Below are 13,844 nucleotides of genomic sequence, written 5' to 3' on the forward strand. Positions count from 1 at the left end.
TTTTGTCTTTTCTGCTTATTTTAATGTTTCCAATAACAAAGTACAAATGAAAATACAAACCTTTCAAAGCAAATTCTAACACAAATCTCTGTTTTAATAAACATTTTTTTTGTCATGATTGGGCATTTTTTCGCTTAAACAAATACAAACAAGCCACTTTTGGATGTGCAGATGCAGAGTCAACATCAACACATACACCTAAAAATGAAAACAGGGCAAGATCAACTGACGTCTTTCACAGTGAAAACATTCCTTTTCTGATTTTTTTATGTTGTAAAAATGTATCCCGTAATTTCTTGAGTACCTGAGAATCAACCTGAGATCAGTTTAACTGTCATTTTAGAGTCGGTTCATGTCCCTTTAAAACTGGAATCCAGACATTAGCAAGAAATGAAAACACGCAGAACTGCTGGAAAATGCTTTCAAGAACCGCTGGACTCCGCCCCCTTCACCCATAAACGCCATGTCACTCCATGACGCTGGATTCTGAGAGTAAATATAAACATGCAAACATACAGAAAAATCGTTTTGTTTCTACAGACATCAAAGACCAAACCAATGACACACGATGGAGGGTCAGTCCGGAATCGAACCCCAGGCCATGCCCCAGGATTTTCTTTGACCTCTGAACAGAACTCTTCTGCCACTCGTGTCCATTTCACATTTAACACTGGCGATCAGTTTGATAGCATTACATGCTTTTTTCTTGCAGGTTTGTGTCTCTTCGTGTTCGTTTAACCCCTCTGACCCCATCCTGTCACTGCTGCACCTTTCTACAGGTTTGCCGGCGCTTTTCTCCATCCTCCTTCTCAGTATAGAGATGACCACAAAATCTCCTCCACGTAATCGTCTGGTCGCTTGTTTAGGCCTTTCTAAAACTACGGTCATTGTGGTTAGGCCTCGTGGAAATAATTAGCTTTCTTCTGGTCAATAGCAATCTTAATCTAATGATGATTTATTAGATTAGCCTACCGGAGCTGTCCTCGATGACCACAAATAACAACTGGTGTGTTAAACAGGGTAAGTCTCCAGCCGTTTAACGTAATTTCAGTGGATTCTGAGGCTGAGAAAAGCAGCTTTGCGCTGATATTCTTCAATTTACTCCTTTAATGCTACGTTCACACCAGCCTCAGAAATGCCCATTAAGGGGCCACTTTCAAAGAAAAATCTAGGCAAATGTGGGCATATGTGTATTTTGGGCTTTTAAATTTAAAACCTCCCATTCACGTGTCACTACACAAGTTTTTAAGGCCGTTTCAGGCTCTACATATACAAAACATACGGCCACAGAACACACGGTGAAAGTTAAACCAGTTCAACTTTGACCAATCAGGGACTCTAATTTGGTAGTGATGGACAGGTAGCGTTCTTTTCAAAACAGCTGACTGTTTGAAAATTGATCACGGAGCGGAAGCTAATAATTGGGGTTTTGTGCCCGGTCAGAATTATAAAACATCAAATCTTTCACGTATCGGAATAGAGCTGTGAAAGAAAAAGCCTGGAGCAAATTCACCAGATTTGTACCACTTTAACATTTCGTACCAAACCTCTTTCAACTACAGGTAAAGCAGTTGTGAATCAGGAGCAGAAGAAGAAAATGCAGTTTGAAAAAGGCCTCTTTTGTGATGTCACAAATACACTGGGCGGGACACAAGCTCCCTGCTCTATTATGCAGACAAATAGATCTTTGTTTGTTTCGTCTGAGCTGGACTCTGGATCAAAACTGTAATTCTGGATAGCTCCAATATTGGTCGCCGTTATTGTTGCACCAGTAATGTAAACACCACGAAAGTGTGTAAACAAAAGGTTATTGGGATATCTTACTTAGGTTTCCCCAATGGGTCCCGCCCACAACTCAGAGGGGAATTAATATTAGATTTATAATATTGGTCCTAGAAAATGACCCAGGTTTCTTGGTTTTGGCTAAAAAATAGCATAATCAGAATGAAAAGACCACTGGGAAAGCCTTTACAGATCAAAAGATGAATGGAGTGGGACTTCAATACTGTCAACAGCCGAGATGTTAAAGTATTTCAAAGAACGTCAATGCTGGAGATAAAGATCCGATGGTAAAGGGTTACAACAGTCATTTATTGTTTTGTTTTTTTAGCTTCCTTTGCGTAGCCCCTTGACACTGCCTGGTGTAAATCTGACTCTTCCGTAAACCTTTTCATCTTCTTTGATTCATTTGTAGACTGAACACAGTAGACTAAAACAGGAATGGCACTGGTCCTCTGCTGACACCAAACAGTTCAAACGTCTTAGCTTCAGTTTTTCCGTTGTGTACAGTTCTGCTGAGTCTGGGCGTTTGGCTCCTTCTGACTCCATGACTGATGAATAAGCAGCGTTTGATCCAAACAGAAAAAGACGTTCAAATCAGACAGAGGTCTTGAATAGAACAAACAAAGCAGTCCCATGAGAAAAGTCCGGTTGAGGACGCAGCATTGTTTTCCTCACAGCCTCAGCTCAGTGTACTGGGCTGGACTCAGCTTTTTACAGGCTGGTGTCAGCCGTCTTAGTCTTTGGAGCCCTGGCAGTGTGGGCCTGCACTGCCGTGTCTTGCTGGGCGTCCCGGCAGAAGAAGACTGTAGGGTTCCTGTGGGCCCACATTGCCACATCTCCCGCCCCTCCGGTTTTTCCAGGACTTGAACTGGACAGCCGGCTGCAGTTGTTTATCCCTGGTCTGCTCATGTATCTGTCCTTGATTCTCACTGCTTGGTTCAGCCGAACCTCCCGGTTCTGACTCTGGTTCGAGAGGTGTGCAGTCCGATAGCCCTCCTCCCTACTGCGCCCCAGCAACATGGATATGTTGGGGTTTCTTACAGCATAGATCAGAGGGTTGATGGCTCCATTAGCCCAGGCTAACCAAATAGCCACTGTGTCCATGGCAGAGTTGAAAGAGTAGCCTCCGATTGCTGTGACCAACCCCATCAGACAATACGGCCCCCAGCAAACAATGATAAAGACGATCATGATCAACACAGTGGTGGCTGTCCTCATTTCACTGTAAAATCGCAGCAGGTATGCGTAAGTGGTCACAGGCCTCACCCTGATCTCAGAGAGGCGAACAGTTTTACAGATGTTGTAGTGACAAAAACACATGAGGGAAAAGGGCAGAAGGTAGCACACCAGGATGAGGCAGATGCTGTAAAGTGCCCCCATGCTAGAGCTACCTGAGTGGAACACATACATGCAGTGGTAAAAACCTTTTTTGTGCACCTGCGTCGGTCTATGAACTAACAGATACCAGGGAAGAGAGAAAAAAACTGCCATTAACCAGACAACCACCAGCAACTGAGTTGCTCTCTGACGCCCAATTTTAGCCTGTGGCTGCTTGACGATGGCATAGTACCTGTCAAAGGAGATCAGAGTCATTGTGAGAGTGGAGACGATGCCAAAACAAGTGTTGAAGAATCCATTGGCAACACAGAATGCCTCTCCAAACATCCACACACCATCCTTGCTGAAGAGCATGACGAAGGAGAAGGGCAGGCAAAGAACGGCAGTGAGGAAGTCCGACAAAGACAGCGACATGATGAACGCGTTGGTCACGGTCCACAGCTGTCTGTGTTTGATGATGACGATGATCACTGCTGCGTTACCCAGGCTGGACAGGATAAAGATGGAGAGCAGCACCAGAGCCTGAGCTGCCACAGTGACTCCCTGCAGAGCTGAGCTGGTCTCTGCAAACGTCAGAACCGGCACAGTGGACGTCTGATGGGTCCCGGAGTCACTGTCTCTCTGCTCTTTGAGCGCTGTCAGGTTTCCTGGAGGCGTTGAAGTCTTGGTGGTGGCAGTCATCAGGCTGGTCACTATGGAAACGACCCTAAAGACACAATAGAGAAGTGGTTTGGAAAGTTCATTCTTTAAACTTAGGATGTTCTTCTAGCATAGAAGGTGCACCACAGAACTTGCTGCGCTTGTGAAGACCTTCTTCCTGGCTGTCAGCTCACTGTGACTCAAATACTGAAATATAGTTGTCATTTGGTTCCATAAACTTTTTTCTTCTGGTTCAACCAGCAAAAATTATGCCTAAAATAAGAAAAACAAGGTTTGTTGAAGTTTTGAATTAGTGTTGTTGCTTTGTTCTTCAAAGCAAAAAACAACCTGTCAGGATCTCCCAAATCTGGACACAGAAACTGTCAAAAACTTTTACAACATTGAAAATTATTCATTTTTCTACATTTTTTGTAATTATTTTACCCAGATGAGAAGATTAGGAACTAGTTTTTCATCTCAACAATGACCTGGCAGCTCACAAAGAAGTTTTGGGATGGCGTTTCTGGGAAAATGGGTATATTAATATGGCACTTTTCGAACTTGCTTAAAGACACAAAGTGTCTTAAAGTCCCAGTCACATTCACCCATGCACACATACATTCACACACTGATGGTGGGGCGTCTGCATCACATTGGTGTCAACCTATAACCACCAGGTGTAATGTGGGGTTTGGTGTCTTGCTCAAAGACATTTTGACATATGTGTGGGCAGGGCAGGAACCAAACATGCGAAGTTGCCGGCCCACAAGATTGACAACAACATCCATAGAATATTGGATATTGCATAAAATGTCTGTGGTTCTGCTTTGGCTAAACAACCTTGATGAAGGAGATCGTCAACTTTTCAAAAGTGTCATGACAACCTGTCTGTACAGCCATTGACTGTATCAGAGACCTGGACTGAGTGAGTGCGATATCACCCATGGAAAATGACTTACTTCCAGCTCCAATGAAATAAGGTGGATTCAATCACCATTTTTGGACGTTAACATGTTGGAGCCAAAAACCGTCAGCAAACAGTGATTGGTCTGAGTAATCGTTTCTATGACAACCACTCTCACCAATCAGGACTGAGCTTGTTGGAAGTCCACCCCTACCACTTGGAAGTGAGCTCAGGAGAATCTGTCAGTTGAGAGTTTTGAACGTTAGACTTTTATTGAGGCATCTGATTGGTCAGTTTATAACTTGAATAACTTGAACTACAGAAAAAATATAATGAAAAAAAGAGGATAATCAAGAAAACATTTTTAAAAAGATATTAAAGTAAGAATTGTTATTCTGACCAATAGATCGACTTAGTAACAGCTTCTTTCTCCATAGAAGTCTATGGGATTTTGGCTTCTTGGAACCAGCAGGTACTTCCTGTTTGGGATGGCAGGGGGGAGGGGTCACTCAGTGCAGTTCTTCTATACAGTTAATGGTACAACATAAAAACTTGCTAAACCTCTATCAAAAGAAATAAACTATTACGTATGATGAAATAAGGATGTTTTCTCTTTATGTTTTGCTTAAAATAATTATAAAAGTAACAATTAAAAAAATTTATATCAATGTCTTATTTTTCTAATGGGTAAAGTCCGACTCCTACTGGGTTGTTTGTGAGAAATCCACACGAATTGCTCTTTAAGTGTTGAAGGTTTCAGACCCCTGACCCAGACCAACACTGTCAGTTAGACTATAGAACCAAATCAAAGGTTTTCTGCAGGAACAGCCTATGAAATGATGTGCAGCCTTCTTGGATGGAGGCGTTTATTGGACCCCAGACATCCACTGAGATTTTTACTGGTAAAACTGACAAACGCTGGAACAGAATCAATTTCAATCCACAGAACAATCTCTAGCATTGTGGGCCTCTGTGTTCTGGTGGGACCACAAATCCTGTCTCATCTCATTCAAAGACTTTAAAAACATTTAAAAGCTAGTTTCTTTCCTTTTATGAAAATTAATTTGGGAACGTCCCAAAAAGATAGAAAGAACTATAGCATGAACCTAAAGGTGAAGGAAGGAATTCTCACACAGCCTCGATCAGCAGTGGAGATGCCCGCGCACGCGCACGTTTCTGCAGGTGGATGGACTGTTACCTGGGCAACGCAGGTGAAGCGGTGCTCAGGTGGTTGATGAGACGTACCCCCACCGACTCAGATGTGGAGTTGCTGCCCCGCAAGGCCGAGCTAACAGGCCAATCCATGGACGAGGATTCGGGGGCCCCATTCAGCGGTCTGTCAAACCCGTCCGTTCCTTTTCTGCTCCATCTTCGTCCGCAGAGGAGGAGGAGGAGGAGGAGGAGGAGGAGCGGAGAAAGCGGGAGCTGGGATGATCTCCAGCGGCTGTGCTGCCGTCACACCTCCCGGATGAAAAGGTGTCTGCTGCATCTGCATCATAGATTCATCTGAGTCTCAGAGGAGCTGCCGCTGCGCCCGCTGCAACCAGCACCTCCTTCCGCAGCCGATCCGGGCTCCTCAGTTCCTCCTCGCACCGCTCGCTCTGGCCGCGCGCTCCTCCGAAAGGCCGCGGTGGCGAGATCCGGACTCGGACCTGAGTGTGTGCTTCAGGGGCACGACAACCCGCCTCTCTTCGCCTGCTGACGCGCACGCGCCCGCCGAACCAGTTGACGAGCTGATGGGGGTTGCTATGGTAACTGCTGATGACGCCATTGCTCCAGCCTGATCTTTCTTCCGGTTTGTGAAGATATCATCGGAGATGAAAACACATCAGTTGAATAATATTAAAATGTTCTGACAGCAGACTGTAAAAGCAGCTGAGTTTTTTTTATAAAGTTAAATATATTAACATTAAAAAAAGGGTTCCTTCCTGAAACCAACCTCTAGTGGCATTCCGAGGAACTGCAACCTTTGGTGTTTTAGACTTTGCTTACTAGTCAGGAGCAAAACATGAAGTCAGACGAGGTTGGAGGTTCCAGAGTTCAGGTGCTCTATGTGTGAGTCTGAGTGGGTTCTTGGGCCGTTAAACTGACGTATCAGAACAGTCAGTGAGATTAGATATGAAATCATCTGAGGCAGGCGTGTCAAATGTACACACTTTAGATTTGAATACATGTTTTTTCCTGGATGAAAAGTACTGTAGTGTTGCAAGAACTGCCTTCTAACTCTGATGACACACCAAGACGCCACCTGTGATCAGAATTCACCAGAAACTGGATGTTGCAGTTGCACCAAAAACTACTGGGTGCAGTTCTTCATTGCCTCAAATGTTACAAAGTCCATCTTTCTATCTTCTCTGTTCACGGTCATGGAGGTGTTGGAGGTAACACAGCCACTGCTGAGCAAAGGTGGGGAAAATCCTGGATGGTTCGCCGCTCCACCTCAGGTCCACGCTGTTGACTGTATTAGAAGACGTTGATGGTCACTCTGGTCACTCCCTACAGTCAATGGAGCTCACACAGGTGAAAAGATATGATTTTCCTCATAGACTGGCACAGAGCACAGAGTGTGACCTCACCCATAGAAAAAGCCTTACCTCCGGCTCCAGCGAAATGAAGCCAATTCGGTCGGCACTTTTCCGCGATAGGAGCGCCGCAATGTGGAGCCAGTCAACCGTGAATAGGTCCGAGCTGGTCTGAGTCAACGTTTCTAGGCCTTGTGCTATCTTAGATGACCCCACCCTTACATTGGCGTGTTCTCCCTACCATGACAAAGGTGGATAAAGGTGGAAAGATTTCATGTAATCCATGGACACCAGTGAAGATCACAAATCATTGAAGAAAAAAGGTTCAGAGCTCTGTCTAGTGGGTCTAGATGACCCAACTCCCAATGGTAAAGTGCCTAGGATAGCACAAGGGTCAAGGCAACTACTGTTGCGAACCAGGAGTAAGCTTGTTGGAAGTCCACAACCATTCCACCGAAAATGGCTCAGGAGAATCTGTCAACCAAATGTTCAAGGTGGGGGCCAGCGGGCACCACAAGCTTTTTCCTGAGGCATCTGATTGGTCAGTTTATAACTTGAATAACTTGCAAATAGAAAAAAATATTTTAAAAAGATTTTGATTTGCAAGAAGATATTTAGAAAAAGGTATCAGAGCACAAACGGATATTCTGACCAATAGAAAAACAGCTGTTTATTTCTCTATAGACTTTTACTGAATTTTGGCTTCTTGGAACCGGTGGGTACTTCCTGGAATGGGGAGGGGGAGGAGTCAGTTTGTCCAGTTCCTAAATACAGTCTATGGGTTTTCTTAATCATGGGTGGGTGGAGCCACAGAGTTCCAAACTTATTTTGTCCAATTGACATTTTCAGAATACTGTTATAGGCGGAGCTAATTCCAGACTAATTTCCTGTCTCACTTCACCTGTCAAGTGTAGCAACAGCAGCTCCAAGTGAGGCTGTGGAGACCGAATGGAGAGGATGACTGCAACTGAACTTTGGTTGTGTTTTATGTCACTGGTCTATAAACATCTGCTATTGTGAATGTCTTAAACGTCTTGTTGGTATTTTTATTAAACGTGTTTTGATTCCTTCTGTTAGTTTTCATAGTCAGTGAGCAGCAGATCAGACGGGAGCAGATCTTTGCTTCAAACCCAGTTCAGTAGTTTTATTGATCAGTAAGAAGCAGTTCATTCTGGCTGAAGTCATTCATTATTCATCTGTAAGACCACAGAGACTAAAACAGACGCCCACAGTCCCTTTCACCAAATCCCACACATTACTCCAAGAACCCGCAGATGGAAAAGACTATATAATGCTCATCAGCTCAGCACGTGCTCTCATGAATGTTCTAGAACCAGAAAGCAGCTCAGCTTCTGTTCCAGCTTGATTATCAACAGGAAGGCCTGATAACTCGACAAAAAGACAGCGATTCCGACCCTCAGCAAGGCCGCACGCCCCCTCAAATGTTGGAGTTTTACGATCAGATCGGAGAGGAAACAAACTGCACCAAATTATTCCAGCAGCTCATCAGAACCTGTGGTTCTGTAGGTTCACGGTCAGGAGGTCAGGCTCAGGTCGTGACCTCATCCAGCTGTGCTCAGGTCCAACCTGGACTGGAACATGTGACAGACACAGACAGTTCCTACATTTCTGCTCTCGTTTATTCCCTACAGAGGAGAAAAGAACAGCTTTGTGAGAACCGCCGATGTTCCACACGTCACCGCATGAAGCTGTCAGAGCATGACAGTAACGCTGACGCACTGACTGATCGGGGACTTCCGTGTGAGCGCACGCATTGAGGCCGCTGGATAACAAAGTCAGGCTTACATGGCGGTAATCCTGCAGAGCTGCTGCTGTCGCAGCATCTCCTGACGGCCACAGGGATGTTGCTCTTCCATGGAAGCAGGTGAACGGAGCTTTGGTTCTGGTTCATGAAGGGCGGACTGTGATGACCACCTCAGAAAAACAGGCTCAGTCCTGGGCTTTCTCTGGTCAAATGAACCTCAAACCACTGAAACAAACGTCCACAAGCCTTCTGGTCAACCGGATACCACACGAAGGAGCAGGCAGCGCTCTTCCGGCAGGATCAATCCTGGATGTAGATGATTATGATGCACAGGGTTCCCACCAGGCCCAACGCCTGGATGCCCAGGAACCAGAGCAGCAGCCAGAAGAAGAGGATCACCACAGGCTCCACGGTGTGATTCCCGAAGTACATGTGGCTGAAGCCGATCCCGCGCAGGCACTTATTGATCATCCCAAAGAGCGTCCCCATCCGCTCGCAGTCATCCGGAGGCTCCTCTGCAGCGCCGGCAGGCTGCTGTTGGGTCAGGTTGGCATCAACCTACTGAGACAGAACACATAGGCTGACGGGGTTTACCGGCACCGGTTTGTGTTTGAGTCTTTCAGGGTCGAACCACTTCAGAACACACGAGTGAAACATCATACCAACATAATGCTGAGTCAATGTACAGACGCGCTGAGAGGTCCTACCTCTACCCTAGAGCGCCAGACACGGCACAGCGGCGCCAGCGGGTGTCGAGCGCTGTTGCCAGAATTTAAATACAGAACAGACCAAAAGTTGGTGTGTCCAAACTTTTGGTCTGTTCTGTATCTGAAATTTGGTAAAATCAGGACCTCAACTCTGGAGGAGAATCTGATTGTTCTTCACTTGAACTTCATATTTTTTCTTATTTGTATGGAGACAACAGTAAAAACTTCCTCCTATTATATTATTTTTTTCTATTTCCTCCCTCCTCCGACTAACGCGGGACAGGAGGTCATCAAACAGGGTCACACAGATTCGGGAGTACGGCTGAAAGCGGCCACCGTGCAGACACAGCTCTTGCAGTGACGGTGAAGCTCACGGTACTGGGAGAGTCTATGACATTACCCCCGCCATGGAGACGTGATTACCGATGATTTTGTAGAGCTCTTTCAAATCAATAAACCAGATCTCCCAACATTATCCGTGTCTCCCATAAAGTGAGGCTGAAATTTTTGACGGTAGCTCCTCCCACAAGTGGCGAGGTTGTGAGCACACATCTTGCAGTGATCGTGTTCGGTGTGAGCGTGGCATCGGGCCTTGGTTTGATTTCCAGACCTCGACTCTAAAACCGAACAGCAGCCCAGAGGAACGGAGCGTCTTCTGTGTTTTATGCAGCGCGTTTTAGCTCGGGGGGACGCCGTCCGCTCAACTCCACAGTGACATTTACGCTTCGCAAAAGCGTTTGGGGTTTGTAGCTCCAGATATTGAAGAAGAAACAGTTTTGGACCTTTGTGCTCGAAACTTGCTTCAAATGCAACAAGATTCAAACTTTGACTAAATACGGCTTATTCCTTATTAACAAACACAAAGTCTCACGCAAATTTGGAGGAAAGTCAAATTTGTAGTGCTATTATAGTTTCAATTTAACAAATAAATTCTTTCCTTTCTTAAAGTTTAACAAATATTACAGACATGAAAGGTTTAATCTGTTTTTCTTTACTTTATCTCAGTAAATAGTCTTTTTTACTTCTTACGTTGTTTTTGTCAATCTAAGACAACAACACTGATACATTTCAGTGAAATATCTGTTTGATCGCTGTAAGTTTACCATACTAAGTTTTTGAATTATACTGACTGAATACTATGTCAGGAACGTTGTATGTTTACACTATAGTGCATAAATGTAAACCACTTCACGTTCACCATAGATAGACCTATGACATCACTTGGGTTCGTGTCTCCTCTGGTCCTACAGGGTCTCCAGCACACCTGGCTCAGGTGATCCTGGGTCTGGCTGAGTCACGAGGTCTTTCCCAATCATCCGTGACCGACAGGTGCATCCGCCTTTCTCTCTTCGTTACAGTCTATCTGGGCTACGGTTTGGAAAACGCTGTTTTAAAATATCCCTGCGACCCGATACGGATCACAGAGAACGGAACCGGGATGAGGCGGGCTGAACCACATGAGCGAAACACGCCTGCGACTGTCATATTTGGGTGGATCCCTTAGCAAAAAGGTCAAATCCTGTTCAGAGCTCTGAACTTCCAGAGGCGGCGGCAGTTGGTTAGTTCCGGGAACGGAGCTTTACCCGGTGCGGATCCCGGCCGTGCCGCGTCGGCCTTGGTCGGTTCCGGGCCTCCAGTGTCAGGCGCTCCGGTCGGTTCGCGAGGTCCGGCCGGTCCACGGGCTGCGGTTCCACGGACATGTTTGGGGGTTTACTGGATCCAACTTTGGAGATCACGGAGAACTGACCGGAAGCAGACAGAGAAACGTCACGCATTACGCGTTACGTCACCACGCAAATATATTTTTATTTCTGTATTTATCTCATTAGGCTATAGAAGGAAAACAGTTCTTATAGTTACTGTATTACTGTGTAAACCACTATAGTAATACCAAGAAATACATTCAAGATTTGATCGGCGCTGACTGATGACGTTTCTCCTCTAACGTCTATTTTTTTTATTTTATTTTTTGAAATAAAATAAATCTAACCAATTTGCAAGGATTACAGTTTATAATATAAAGATTACATTATATACACATGTATAAAAACGTAATAAAACGAACTTTATTGGCGCTGATTTCTGACGCAACCCCACCCCCTTTTTTTTTCTCTTCCTTTTTTGCACACAACCAAACCAGCAGGTACACGTGTATGGAAGCATTTGTGTAGCATAATTAAAAATAAAAGTCAAAACCAGAAATGCTTTTTCATTTTCAAAATGAAGCTGCATCAAATGACTCAAAATTAAAAGGAAAAACAATCTGCCAAACTGGTTTTTCGTTTTTTTTTTTCAACACTGCTTTTCAACACTGCTGTCACTTTATTAAAATGATAAATAAAATGGTATTTGACATTTCATTTTCAAAAAGTTCTCTGGTAAATGTGTAGCAAAATTCATTCAGAAATGTCTAAATTGACAATTAAAATGGATTAACAGAAATGCTTTTTCAGTTTCAAAATATAACAGCATCAAATGACTCAAAATTAAAATGAAAAATCAATACTTCAAACTGCTTTTTCATTTCTACCGCTTTCACCGCTTTCAACCGCTTATTCTGTGTCATAATTAAAATGAAAATGCAAAGAGGGGATTGCATTTTAACATCCACCCTGCGAACATTGTCGCAATATTCAATTCCACTTAGTATTTCCAGCGAGGAGGTGGGGCGATGACGTCACTGCTATCTCCGTGTGTCCGGCTGCTAAGAGACACAGAAATGCTAGGAGCAGTGCGGCCAGGCTTGTAGCTTTGTGTTAGCGGCAGAGAAGACGGCTTTGTGACGATTGTGCTCCCCTGATGATTGTACACAGCTTCTCAGGGCTACATAGCAGCATTTTCGCCTTCTGCGTTCCTCCTTCAGACGCACCGCGGTTAGTCAAAACTTCCCCCCGTCTAGCTTTGTCTCTTGACTGGCAACCGCCTCTGAATAGCGGAACGCGAAGCCCCGCAATCCGAAGCTCCATATCAATGAAGGCGGAAATGCTGCTACTTAGTCCTGAGAAGCTGGATAAAATCATCAGGAGAGCACAACCGTCACAAAGCCATCTCATCTGCCGCTAACACAAAGCTGCTCCTAGCATGTCTGTGTCTCTTAGCAGCCGGACACACGGAGATAGCAGTGACGTCATCGCCCCGCCTCCTCGCTGGAAATACTAAGTCGAATTGAATATTGCGACAATCAAGCGGTTTTTAAGTAAAAAAATGAAAAAGCATTTTGAAGTATTGATTTTTCATTTTAATTTTGAGTCATTTGATGAAGTTACATTTTGAAAATGAAAAAGCATTTCTGTAATCCATTTTAATTGTCAATTTAGACATTTCTGAATGAATTTTGCTACACATTTACCAGGGAACTTTTTGAAAATGAAATGTCAAATACCATTTTATTTATCATATGAATTAAGTGACAGAATAAACAGTGTTGAAAAAAAAAAGAAAAAACAATTTGGCAGATTGTTTTTCATTTTAATTTTGAGTCATTTGATGCAGTTCTATTTTGAAAATGAAAAGCATTTTTGGTTTTGACTTTTATTTTTAATTATGCTACACAAATGCTTCCATACGCGTGTACCTGCTGGTTTGGTTGTGTGCAAAAAAGGAAAAGAAAAAAAGGGGGGAGGAGTTACGTCATAAATCAGCGCCAATAAAAGTTTAACGTTTTATTACGTTTTTAAACGTGTATATATAATGTAATGTTTATAAGTACTATAAACTCAATTATAAACTGTAATCCTCGCAACCTGATTAGATTGATTTCATAAAAAAAAAAAAAAAAAAAACGTTAGAGGAGAAACGTCATCAGTCAGCGCCGATCAAATCTTGAATGTATTTCCTGGTATTACTATAGTGGTTTACACAGTAATACAGTAACTATAAGAACTGTTTTCCTTCTATAGCCTAATGGGGCAAATGCAGCTTCATTTTGAAATGAAAAGGCATTTCTGGTTTTGACTTTTATTTTTTATTATACTACACAAATGCTTCCATACACATGTACAAAAAAATAACAACAAACCCAAAACACAAATTTATCTGACTAGATAAGAATTATGCTTAAGTCTAATTTATAGAACACAAAGATCAAGAAGCAAAACTAAATAAAGAAAAAACAGGACTGAATTTAGAAAATAAATTCTACTTCTTTTCTAGAACAGGAAGTGTTTTTGCAAAGAGGGCCACATTTG

The 13,844-nt window shown here is 43.6% G+C and overlaps 2 protein-coding genes across 2 annotated transcripts; both read right to left on the reverse strand.

Annotated features, from left to right (window-relative positions):
* gpr135 (G protein-coupled receptor 135) lies at positions 1 to 7,203 on the reverse strand. The gene is made up of 2 exons (XM_004082772.5): positions 5,862 to 7,203; positions 1 to 3,826 (listed from the first exon to the last, which is right to left on the reverse strand). Exons 1-2 carry the CDS (start codon positions 5,966 to 5,968, stop codon positions 2,494 to 2,496), a joined length of 1,440 nt encoding a protein of 479 aa, XP_004082820.1. The 5' UTR covers positions 5,969 to 7,203; the 3' UTR covers positions 1 to 2,493.
* A 1,100-nt stretch (positions 7,204 to 8,303) lies between these two features.
* Positions 8,304 to 11,650, reverse strand: fam241a (family with sequence similarity 241 member A). The gene is made up of 2 exons (XM_004082746.5): positions 11,241 to 11,650; positions 8,304 to 9,508 (listed from the first exon to the last, which is right to left on the reverse strand). The coding sequence occupies exons 1-2, from the start codon at positions 11,430 to 11,432 to the stop codon at positions 9,251 to 9,253; spliced, it is 450 nt and encodes a 149-aa protein (XP_004082794.2). The 5' UTR covers positions 11,433 to 11,650; the 3' UTR covers positions 8,304 to 9,250.
* Positions 11,651 to 13,844: the final 2,194 nt, after the last annotated feature.

This window comes from Oryzias latipes, chromosome 22, assembly GCF_053564925.1.
Source record: "Oryzias latipes strain Hd-rR chromosome 22, Olatipes_Hd-rR_3.1".
In the NCBI taxonomy this organism is placed as follows: domain Eukaryota; kingdom Metazoa; phylum Chordata; class Actinopteri; order Beloniformes; family Adrianichthyidae; genus Oryzias; species Oryzias latipes.

Bases quoted from the DNA above. Each gene is read 5' to 3' on its own strand.
- gpr135 (XM_004082772.5), bottom strand. From the start codon at position 5,968: ATGGATTGGCCTGTTAGCTCGGCCTTGCGGGGCAGCAACTCCACATCT. The intron at 3,827-5,861 runs GTAACAGTCCAT...TTGTGTCTTTAG, and splicing joins GCTTCACCTGCGTTGCCCAG to GGTCGTTTCCATAGTGACCA.
- fam241a (XM_004082746.5), bottom strand. From the start codon at position 11,432: ATGCGTGACGTTTCTCTGTCTGCTTCCGGTCAGTTCTCCGTGATCTCC. The intron at 9,509-11,240 runs GTAAAGCTCCGT...CTGTCTCAGTAG, and splicing joins ACGGCCGGGATCCGCACCGG to GTTGATGCCAACCTGACCCA.